The sequence below is a fragment of the Juglans regia genome, chromosome 16 (assembly GCF_001411555.2).
Source record: "Juglans regia cultivar Chandler chromosome 16, Walnut 2.0, whole genome shotgun sequence".
NCBI lineage: Eukaryota > Viridiplantae > Streptophyta > Magnoliopsida > Fagales > Juglandaceae > Juglans > Juglans regia.
The window spans coordinates 2,740,700-2,752,255 of NC_049916.1; the positions used below are offsets into that span (position 1 = coordinate 2,740,700).

Here is an 11,556-nt window from a genome sequence, read left to right on the forward strand (position 1 = left end):
GAAGAAAACTCTCAAACAGCACCGTAAGAAATATTTCTTCCTCAACTCGAAACGTCTGCAGATTGTAGAAAGTATCTTGCATTCCATCTCTTTTATGAAGGCTAGATATTTTGGACTGTCGAAGAAAAGCTAACCAGACGTTTAACATTCAATTAAGATGTAAAAATGTGACTGAAATGAAAGGAAATGAACGATAGAAGAGGACGATGCTGTTGAATCCATTGAGCCACTGTTCATTACTGTAGATCTTATAGGCTCTTTTAAGATATAAGGGGATATATAAATGCAGGTGAGACTCTATTAATATGGATATATATATATATATCCTACTAATTATATATTCTGGTTGGTTCTACTTAAAGATTAATTATTCTGGTTGGTTCTAGTAGTACTACTGGTCACAAACTAAACAGTTAAGCAGCCATTTATTTATTTTTTCCAGCAACATTTCAAGCTGGACTTTATTATATATTATGTACAACGTCCTTGTACAAAGCCATCGAAATGAGGGTAAATATTGATGCATTATAAGCATTTATTGCTTTGATAATCTCATGAAACTGTCTCACCAATCAGGACAAAACTAACCACTATTTGCTTCATGATCTTAAAAATCAGTCGGAGTTTTGTTTGTCTAAAATATATATGATCTGGTATATATTCTGTAATTTGAATATTACTGCATAATTAAATTAGATGACATTAGAAACGATATTGGGCCACACGATGTTTTTCCTCGTTCGTCTTTTTATGAGATCGGCCCACCATTAATCAATGTTTACACGATAAGTATAGACCAGAACGTGGCTCAGGAATCAGGATATCTAATTTTCGGGTTTTTTGTTGGTTGATTTTTATCATTTCAAGAGTGGAAATTTTGATACCCGCCGGCTTGGTTTCCATGAGAAATGGTTTAAAGTTCAAAGCTTTTGACAGAGTCAAGGAGTGGAGTCTTTCTAGTCCCGAGTCAATTCGGGAAATGAGTAGGATACTTCCTCACCTCCTCGATCGGACTCTTCGGCCGTGTAGTGAGTATGAAGGGATTTCCCAAATGCACAGACCTCGGCCTGCTTGTCCAAGTCTCCCCTTCTCCAGTTCCCGAGTCAACTGCCGTGTTAAACTGAGAAACTCCATATTTATATTATATTATATTGTGAAGGCAGCAGGAGCTACCAACACAAATAATTATCCGAACACGTTGTTTGTTTTATCGATCCATAGAGTAATAGGTTGTTGCTGGTGAATTGGGATATGGCTTCTGTCTCCGCCCTCTTTGTTTTCTTTCTTCTCTCTTACCTCGTGTTGCTTCTTTCGGCCCAACCAGAAGAAACATACAGTTCCCATAACTGTCATCCCTTTCGTTGTGGAGATCTGGACAGGATCGGCTTCCCATTCGCCAATACCACGCACCCAAAATGTGGTGTTGGCATCGTAAGTTGTAACAACGAAACTGAGACGATTCAACTGGCCGTGACCGATGAAAGACAGTACGAAGTTATAAACATCAGTTGGATTCCTGACCAGCCTAATGCTGCTTATGTCCTGGGTATTCGGGACCAGGAGCTTTGGGAGAACTGGGATTCCGTTAGATGCGAATCCATAAAGAATTTGAGTACTAAATATATCCCCAAATCTCCATCCATCTCTTTTGAAATCAAGGCAGACATTCGGGACTTTGTCAGATGCGACAGACCTGTCCCTGATTTTGGGCTGATAGAATTGAAGAGTATTAAGTGCAGAGACAATTATCATGTCTACCACCATACTTATCCAAGCGAAGATATTCCTTCTGGATGTTCCATTATTCAGCTCCCAATAAAGCCGGGGCCAAGTGACGGTGAAACGTACATAACCGGTGAGTTCGAACTTCGGGTGAGTGTGCGTGATGATTGTTCCGAGTGCTATGAGAGAGAAGGTCAATGCCAGATTCACCTCAAGAGTAAAGTTATTTGTGCAAAGGAAGGTATGGGATACACATATCGATTCATGAAACGGCAGAGAAATTTTTTTTTTATTATTATTATATATATTTTTACATTGTAGTTATTCCTAATACACGTGCTAATACTGTGTAATTTGTACCATGCCATATATAGATATATAGAGTTCAGTACTCCTCTATATATATATATAAGAGAAGTAAGCTTTATATATAGTGATTGATTGGGATTAGCTTTGAGTTTAGATGATGAGATCAAATATTAGAAATAAGTATGTGGCAATGAAAGAAATCTGTATGGTGCTTTGTTACTTAATAACCTTTTTAAGATATGAAAGGATCATCCATGCCCAATTCTGCGCCAATTACTAACACCATTTAGTTGTATCTTCTTTGCAGGGAAGAGTACTAAAGTGTGGGCGATAGCCTTGGGGGGTACGTAATTCAGCTCATGCCTCTTCAATCTAATTTCTGTTTCTGTTAAATTTATATTAATTCACACGTGCCCTATCAAAAAAAAGATATTCACGCGTGCCATTTGATTGCTTATAGAAATCATAATATGGCATCGACCCCCACCCACCCACCTATCTCCCGGAGAAGCAGAGAGCAGAAAGAAAGCTCATTAATTATAAAAAAAAAAAAAAAAAAACAAATTGAGGGGGTCAAAGTTAATTTCTTCTTGTATGAATAAAAACCCGAGTTCCTGAAACTTTGGGGGCACCAACAATACACCTAATTCTTCCCCTGTCCGGGAGCTAATTAAATCCGGCCACACCTCCCCATTTCTTGACATTAATACACAAATGCTTCGTCTATTGTGTTTTCGTCGCATATAAATTATAGATAATGATAGACTTACTACTTGTTACCACTTATTTATTATTCTATTTATTTTTTTTATAATTTTTTACTTAATGGTTAAAAAAGTGACTATTAATAAAGTTTTATATTTTTTTAATTTTTTCTTAATGATTAATGATGTTAAAAAAATACTTAAAAATAAAATAATAAAAAAATAAAAATTTCAAACACACTATAGAATAGTAAAAGTGTTGTAAAAGGGTAGTAAGCCATAAATTAATTGGCAACTCCTAATTTTGTCACGAGCTTTGGTCATGGCTCAATTCTCTACATTTCTATAATTCTAGGTCATTTATTATATAAGGAATCTAGTGAGAGACTTCTACTTACATACATAACTTATTCCATGCACTTCCATGATATTCTTTAGAGGTTTCTTGTCTACCAGTTAATTAAAAGTTAATTCATGTACCAGTTAAGATAGTAGAATCAGGGCATCTTTATAATGTTTGCTTCTTCATTTTTACTCTGTTATTACCTACAGAAAAGGCAATTTTCCTCAGTTACATGACTACCTAAAACACATTGTTTGAGTTACTCTAGTTTCTACGCCAATTCATAATATATACTTATTCTTTTATTACAGCCACTTTTTCTATTGCCATTGGAGTTCTAATAGTCATTGGCCTCAGCTTCAGGCGAAAGTTTAGATCCATTCATGTTCTAAATCTTTTGAAGAAGGAAAGTCTAACACATCAGAGTGTCGAAAACTTTTTAAGGAATAATGGACCCTTTGGTATAAGAAGATACAGTTACTCGGATATAAAGAAAATGACCAACTTCCTCAAAGATAAATTAGGCCAAGGAGGTTATGGTAGCGTCTACAAGGGGAAGTTACAAGATGGATCTTTGGTGGCAGTAAAAGTTTTGAAAGGATCAATAGGAAATGGAGAGGAATTCATAAACGAGGTTGCAAGCATTAGTAGGACCTCACATGTCAACATTGTCACTCTTAGGGGCTTTTGTTTTGAGGGTTCCAAAAGAGCTCTCGTTTATGAATTTATGCCTAATGGATCTCTGGAGAAGTTTATATATAAAAAAGATTCACCATCTGATCATCAATTGCAGTGGGAAACATTGTATAAGATTGCAGTTGGCATAGCTCGAGGATTAGAGTACTTGCATAGAGGTTGTAACACTCGAATCTTGCATTTTGACATAAAGCCTCACAACATTCTTTTAGATGAGAACTTCTGTCCAAAGATTTCGGATTTTGGCCTTGCAAAAGTATGCCCTAGAGAACAAAGTATCGTATCAATGTTGGGCGCAAGAGGAACTGCAGGATATATAGCTCCAGAAGTATTTTGTAGAAACTTCGGAGGGGTCTCTCACAAATCAGATGTTTACAGCTATGGAATGATGGTTTTGGAAATGCTTGGAGGTAGAAAGAATATAGACGCTGAGGTTGATCGTACCAGTGAAATATTCTTCCCACATTGGATTTATAGGCGCCTTGAACTCGATGAAGAACTAACATTGCATGGTTTCATGACTGAAGAGGATCGACAAAATACAAAGAAGATGACAATAGTGAGCTTGTGGTGCATACAGACTGACCCGTCAAACCGGCCAGCAATGAGTAGAGTTGTCGAAATGTTGGAAATGAGCCTTGACTCCTTGCAAATTCCTCCTAAACCTTTCTTGTCTTCCCCGTCAAGATCAGAAGCTGATTCTTCGACTATAGTGGTTCTATCTCATTCTGGTTCTATAGTGCCCTAAAAAGAATCTTTTTCTTGGATATGAAATCTTAATTCTCGAAAGCAACTATGTATGTTTTTTAGTTTTATCAAATAATAGCTCGTTGATGCACCTTCAGTTAAAGACTTGCATAACTTTGCTTGTCTAAAATCTGTAGTATTATCTGGCTTGGTGGCTCGGTCCCATCATATTATTTGGTATTATCTGGCTTCATCCCATGTCTAGGTACTTATCAAGCCCATCTAAGGGCTAATCGAGTACATAAAAGATATGTTTCATCCCATTTTTGGAAGCTTTTGCTGACTCTGGTATGTTTATGCATTTTCACAAGGAGGGACAAAACCTTGATTTGAGTTGATCTGTTTGCATAAGGATTATATTACTTGGAAAATAGATACTGCTAATAAATTATTTGGCCAAATAATTTTTACAATACTAAGATTTATCTTAAGGATTAAACCCAAGCAATGTTGGAGCTAGTTTTAGCAAAGGCTCTAGGGTGTTCGGTTGAAACTTCCTCACGAAAAGAAAGCAAACCGTGGTCATGCTACCATTATAAGTACAAATAAATCCATGTCTCACCCGATTCAAAAACTCTTCGGACACATCCTTCCTCACAAACCTTGTTAGGTGTGAGCCACCTTTGGACCAATCAACCCATGTAATGCTCCTATTTGAGTTGATGTCCGGGTGAGTTTTGGTCACGAGGGTTGCCAAGTAGTGCTCATCCATGTAACATGGAGGCTTGCATTGATCCTCAAAAATGGGGTAGTATGTGACATCTGATACTATCTCTACAGCTAGCTTCCGATGAACTTCGAACCATTGGTTGCCTTTACGCCAGTCGGACAATGATATCATCGGCCACATGCGCTTATTGTACCGCCCTCGACCCCTAGGTCGTGGATCATCAAATGAGCCAACAAAACTATGGTTAGAGTTGATGAGGTAGTTGTAAATTGTTGTAAAGTTGAACAGAGGAACGCATGTTTCCGAGAGCAACACAAATCTTTCATTGGAGAAATCAAGTAGGGCATTAGCTAATAGGCGCCTCTCAGCATTCATCATTGTGGCTTGTCCCCATTCCACGAGCTGCAAACAAATACAATCCAAATTAAATTTGCCAAAAACTTAGTCAATTGGTTCCTGTATAATGCCATTTCCGATCTTAAATCTTTTCATTTTTTTTCATATTTATTGATGTAACACGTTTTATAAAGTGGTTTAATGTGTCAATATCATTTAACATGTGACACAAAGCAAGTATGAATGGAATAATAAAATTTTGGACTAAAAAAAGTATTTCTTGTTCCCCTACTTGAGGGAGTACTAGACGTAAGTTAGTCCCTATATGCATTGCACTATTCAGCTAGGCTCTAATGTTCAATTTCTGAGCGAGTTCGGTGCTGCCATGGTAACTACCATACAGAAAATAGCGACTTCTGGTTGACCTCTCCTTCACTTTTTGCTAATGAAACCCCCAAAAAAAAAAAAAAAAAACAATTCCAAAACTCTTTCATTTTTAAATGGAAGAGTGTGTCAATATAAATTTATAACCTTGCTTGGTATCTTCCGCTTATAAAACACCGAGGATTCTGGTGACTCTTTGGTGAATTCAGGTGAAGTATGGAGGTAAACCGAATAGAGCCCTGCATATCCCTTGAAGAACATTTCCCATAATGGTCCCAACGACAAGCTTCCCCTGCTCAATAACATGAACGCCACCTTCCGAGTTCGATTGTTAGGGTACTTACTGATTCGCGGCACCATTGATGCTCTCCACATTAGCTCCTCGTCGCTCATCTCATGCCCTAGCTCCTCGGGAACTATCATCCAATCCTCTAAACCTCTACTTCCACTTGAAGATTTGAACGGGGAGGGCTGCAAGGAAGCAGCAGATGAAGAATTATTGCAAAGACAACAAGAACATGATGAAGGCTGCAATGGTGGCATTAGGAAGTAAGACTCATCTGAAAACAAGAATTTTCGAGCACCATTGTTGATACAAATTCCTAATGTCATCACGAAAAATGACAGTGACAAACAAAAGACTATGGTGGTAGTAATATGGAAACTACTTCCCCTTATAACTTTCTTAATACGTAGGCAGAGTTCTTTTCCAAACAACACAGTGATCTTACACTGTTGCATATCTTTATCTAGTTTTATCTAATCCCTTAATATAAGATCAAGTCCTCGATACGTTCATGTTTTTAACGTATGACCCAAGATAGTGGGGCAGGGTCTAAAGACTTTTGAGTCGAACAAAGGTTATAATAATGCAAGGGCACATGGGAAGTGCCAGGAATAGTACTGTGGATAGCAAGGCTAAAAACGTTGATCTGTCATGGATGGATTGCATGGGGGATGAGCCTTGGTGTTCACGGGCTCGTATACACGAGAATATGGGGGCCGGGGGAGATCACATATATCATGTGTACGTTAGGCTATGATTCAGGGGCGGACCTTTTGAAAAAAGAAAGGTCTAACACACAAGGTAAAACTTCAACTGCATGGATCAGAGATCAAGAAACTTAAGAACTTTTATCACTTTGAAACGTAATACAAGGAAACTAACCAACCAAAACATGTGGATGCAAAGCTATTATATTATCATGTTGTACTTGTGTAGCCCTTCATGGAAAATGCAGCCATGCGCGCAGGTGTTTTAAACTTTCTGACATTTCTCGTCTAAAATTCTTTGGGCTGGGCTTCTCTTAGTGCAGGTTTAAAATAGTTTTAGATTTTAATCTTTAGGAATAAGTCGTCTGGACTAGATCATGTTAGTCATATTAGTGTATTGAGATTCTACTAACGTTTATAATTGACTTGTCATTTAAAGTCTAATTTATATGTCCTCTTTAAATGAATGAAATGAGATCCGTTGTTATAAAAAAAAAATAATAATAATTTTAGATAAAAATGACAAGTTAAAAAAAAATATTATTAGAATATTATTATTATTTTATAATTTAAAAAAATTTAGTTAAAATTTTAAAAAGTTGAATTATTTATTATATTTTATGTAAAAAATTAAAAAAATTATAATAATAAAATGAGATGAGAGTCTTGCACCGATCTTGATTTCATGCACTCAATTAAAAATCCCCCAAACGGCCGAAAGTTAGAAAGTAAGGTCATTAATATTGTCATGAGTTGTTTTCCCAAATTCTATATTCTATAATTTATATATATATATATATAATTTCTTTTTTTAAGTTCAATTTGTTTAGTAACAAGGAGCTAAAGGTACGTACGTAGACTCCTGATGAAAAAAATTATAAATTATAAATATCATATATCATGTATACATATATATATTGAAAAGGCAAATTAGAAGACCACGCGTACGTACGCGTTCCATTACTTCTAATCTTCCAGTACTGGTCCGCCATTAAAACAATTAGCTAGCTAGATGCACGATTTCTGCATATATATATATACGACAACTTTTGATAGCTGAGATTATCAGGACGACCCAACTAATTAATTAATGGCATTAATTTATATTATATGCTGATCTTAAACGAGTATTTGGCGTAGTAGTGCAATTAATTACCACGATTCATGCATTAATCGGTGATATAGTACTGGATCATCATTCAACTTTTAACAGTTAGGTTTATCTCAATTCATCACATCTCAATTTATTATCCAAATATTATCTAAAAGAATCACAGTCCACTCGGCCAGTACTCATACCCCAATATTTTTCAATTAGAAGTATTACAGACACATAATAAAAAAAATTATAGAAAAGAAAATCTATAAAGTGATGTGATTTTATGTAATCTATTAGATCTATTTTATGATAAAAGTAACTAATTTATAATCTAACATGTTACATCAAGCGTCTGCATATATGATCACTTTGTGGATTTATTTCTATATATAATTTTTTATGATTAAAGTATTTTTCTTTTTGAATATATATTATAACAATGGATCATAGATCGACCTCGCCTGTTATTATCATTTTAATAGTTGTTTTTCTATTTGATCAAACCCCTTCTTTTCTTAAAACTTTATTTTTTTTATATCAAATGTCTAAAAGCGGTATAAGTACTAATTAGCTAGCCAGACTCAGATCTGCATGCTGCAGTCTGCAGATGCTAAATTATACTCGCAGTGCATAACTTATCGATTTGGAGAACCATAATTTATTTATAATTCATAGTCTAACATCATGGGATTATGAGGTCAGACAACACCACAAACACACATACAATATTATATATACTTTGTTAATTAGTTAGCAATACTATGCATGCGTATGAAAAAAGATGCATACTTTCCCCAAAATGGACCTACATATTTGAGTAAAGTTGGTGGCAACAACTTGCGGCTAATGAGGTAGATGATGATCATCCATTATTGCATGCATGGGGTCATACATTAATAATAATTATTTATTTCATAATTTAGAAATTAACTTGTGCCAATCTGCATGCTTACATAATATAAATAATTAAACCTACATTTTAATTTCTATCATCTTAAACTACTTTTAAAATAAATAATGATTTTATATCATATATATATATATATATATGTGTGTGTGTGTGTGTATGTGTTGAGTTTGAATCCCATCATTACATGGCTAGTGCCTCGATCCCTACACAAATTAATGGTGCATAATCTATTTTATCCTGTTTTAACTAATTCTTCATGTGATCAGATATATATATTAAGCTGAGCAATTTTCTCTCGTCTTAATATTTTCTTGTCTTGTTTTTTTTTTTTTTTTGTTTGGTGCTAGCTAGTTGATTATAGTACTTGTGCTTCAAGTGTTGGAACCATTTAATGCATGCATTTAGGATTGGATAAGGCTAGCAACGTCGGCCATTTTCTCCAAAATTCCACCTTATCGATTCCTGCCTTGAGATGATCATCAAATGCATGCCAACATAGTCCATTTTCGGAAAACGTTAATGGCTGGCTAAAAGAACCTGCCATGCAGCATGCTCCCACCCAAAAAGGATAATCTTGGTCCATATATTGCGACCTACAATATCTATACATGCATATTACCACTGAATCACTGCTGATCATAATCCTTGATCGACCGATATTCTTGCAAACCGGCACCACTCAAGCACTAGCATATATATTAATAAAGGCTTTCTTCCACATGCACTTGTAAAACGTAGTTTCATGTGATCTATTAAATCTACTTTATAATCTGACGAATCACGTTAAGTCATATCAATTTGTAATATTACTTTTGTCTAATTTTTTTCTAACTAGATTATTTCTAAAAAAAAACATTATTACTGATCCGCATATCATTTTAAATCTTGTCATCTTCAAATATATTTGTTGATGTCATGATACTTAATTTTATATATCAATTAATTATATTATGCCATTTAACATGATGCATTAATTTGTGACTATAAATCATAAATTTTATGATAAAAAATAGAAAAATGCTATATACAACTTTAAAGTATGAAAATTTTGTGAAAAGCCTTTGTAAAAAAGTAGGTCACACTAAAAATCTTTTTTTCTTTTTTTTTTTTTATATTTTTTTTGGATGGAATCCACTATTTTATAAAAATATTATACGAGAGAGAGAGATATATATATATATATATATCTACTTATATATAAAGCGCGAAGAGTTCTGTAACAGTGTTTTCGTCTAACATTTTTGTTTCCAATTTTACCCCTACTTTTATTCCAAAATTACGGTTTTGCCACTGAGAATTTTCCCATTTTGCCCCTGTCTCTCCCGCGCGCGAGCCCCTCCTCCCCTCTCCCCCGTTCGTTTCTTCATCTGCTACGGTGCGCCGCCGCACGCCGTCGTGCTCGACACCGCCGCTCTCATTCTCTTCCCCTCCGACCGGCGTCCATTCCCTTCCAATCTCAGCCCCTCTCGTGCTGCCGTTGACCGCCACGAGCGAATCGAAGCCGCGGCCCGTCCGATTCTTCGTCGCCTCCAGTGCTCCGCCGCACGCCGGCGTGGCCAACACCGCCCCACCCATTCTCTTCCCCTCCGTCCGGCGTTCCTCCCCTTCCAATATCAGCTCCTATCGTGCCGCCGTTAACCGCCACGACGAATCCAAGCCGCCGCGGCTCTGTTTTTTTTTTTTTATTTAAATTTAATTTTATTTTATTTTATTGATAGGAGCGTTGTGTCTTTATTGTGTTTTATTTCCTTTAATTTTGAATTATGTAAATATTGAATTGAATTGTTACAGTTTCAGTATAAATCTAATTTTTTTCTTTTATTAATGGTTTTTGTTTAATGATTTATTAAGAAATAAACTTAAATATTTTTTTTTCATTTTTGGATAAATTGAATAGTTTATTAATTAACTTGAAATTAATTACACTATTTGAGGTAGATCTATAATTTTTAATGTACTATAGTTTGTTTAATTTTTTTTAAAGGAAAATGATAGGATTATTACTCTCCTACTACTCATTTACTACTCTTTTTATATTTGATTTTTTTTTTAATTTTTTATTTTACTTAATGGTTAAGGAAGTGATTATTAATAAAATTATATTTTTTTTTAATTTTTTCGATTAAGGATGTTAAAAGAATATTTCAAAGAAAATGATAAAAAAATAAAAAACTTGAAATTAACTATGAGTAGTAATTGGGTAGTAATAGGGTAGTAACCCTATCATTACCTTTTTTTAAATGTAAAGGATGAGACTTTATAAAATATATGATTAAATTATTTAATACTTATCACTGTAGTTTTGAATTTTAAAACTGACACATTATATATTTATTTTGAAAATAACAAATATACAACATTTGCATCCAACTATAATTATTAAGAGTAATAATAGTAGATTGGTTAGTATAATTACAAATTTTCATAAAGAAATAAATTATAACTTCTTAATAATTTAAAAATATAATATGTCATTATTACTATTTTATTTACCCAAATGTGAAAATGTTAAATAAATTAATGCTTTTTATTGTTATTATTTTTTATAGTGTTTCTGTTTTAATAATATTAAAAAGAGTTATGAAAACTTTTGAAGTAAATTAAGATGATCTGGTTTGCATTTTTAAATTAAAAGCTAAACTG

The 11,556-nt window shown here is 34.5% G+C and overlaps 2 protein-coding genes across 2 annotated transcripts; one reads left to right on the forward strand and one right to left on the reverse strand.

Moving 5' to 3' along the window:
• The first annotated feature begins 1,251 nt into the window (after window positions 1–1,251).
• Window positions 1,252–4,805, forward strand: LOC109012491 (LEAF RUST 10 DISEASE-RESISTANCE LOCUS RECEPTOR-LIKE PROTEIN KINASE-like 2.4). Its single transcript, XM_018994165.2, has 3 exons — window positions 1,252–1,963; window positions 2,339–2,374; window positions 3,390–4,805. Exons 1-3 carry the CDS (start codon window positions 1,252–1,254, stop codon window positions 4,520–4,522), a joined length of 1,881 nt encoding a protein of 626 aa, XP_018849710.1. The 3' UTR covers window positions 4,523–4,805.
• A 143-nt stretch (window positions 4,806–4,948) lies between these two features.
• LOC109012493 (glycosyltransferase BC10-like) lies at window positions 4,949–6,343 on the reverse strand. Its single transcript, XM_018994168.2, has 2 exons — window positions 6,059–6,343; window positions 4,949–5,593 (listed from the first exon to the last, which is right to left on the reverse strand). Exons 1-2 carry the CDS (start codon window positions 6,332–6,334, stop codon window positions 4,949–4,951), a joined length of 921 nt encoding a protein of 306 aa, XP_018849713.2. The 5' UTR covers window positions 6,335–6,343.
• Between the last annotated feature and the right edge of the window lie 5,213 nt (window positions 6,344–11,556).

What these genes read in the sequence shown, in the direction of transcription:
- LOC109012491 (XM_018994165.2), top strand. Translation starts at nt 1,252, where the DNA reads ATGGCTTCTGTCTCCGCCCTCTTTGTTTTCTTTCTTCTCTCTTACCTC. An exon ending in AGTTATTTGTGCAAAGGAAG is followed by an intron (nt 1,964 to 2,338) that starts GTATGGGATACA and finishes TCTTCTTTGCAG; the next exon opens with GGAAGAGTACTAAAGTGTGG. An exon ending in GTGGGCGATAGCCTTGGGGG is followed by an intron (nt 2,375 to 3,389) that starts GTACGTAATTCA and finishes CTTTTATTACAG; the next exon opens with CCACTTTTTCTATTGCCATT.
- LOC109012493 (XM_018994168.2), bottom strand. Translation starts at nt 6,334, where the DNA reads ATGATAGTTCCCGAGGAGCTAGGGCATGAGATGAGCGACGAGGAGCTA. An exon ending in AGCGGAAGATACCAAGCAAG is followed by an intron (nt 5,594 to 6,058) that starts GTTATAAATTTA and finishes ATTTGTTTGCAG; the next exon opens with CTCGTGGAATGGGGACAAGC.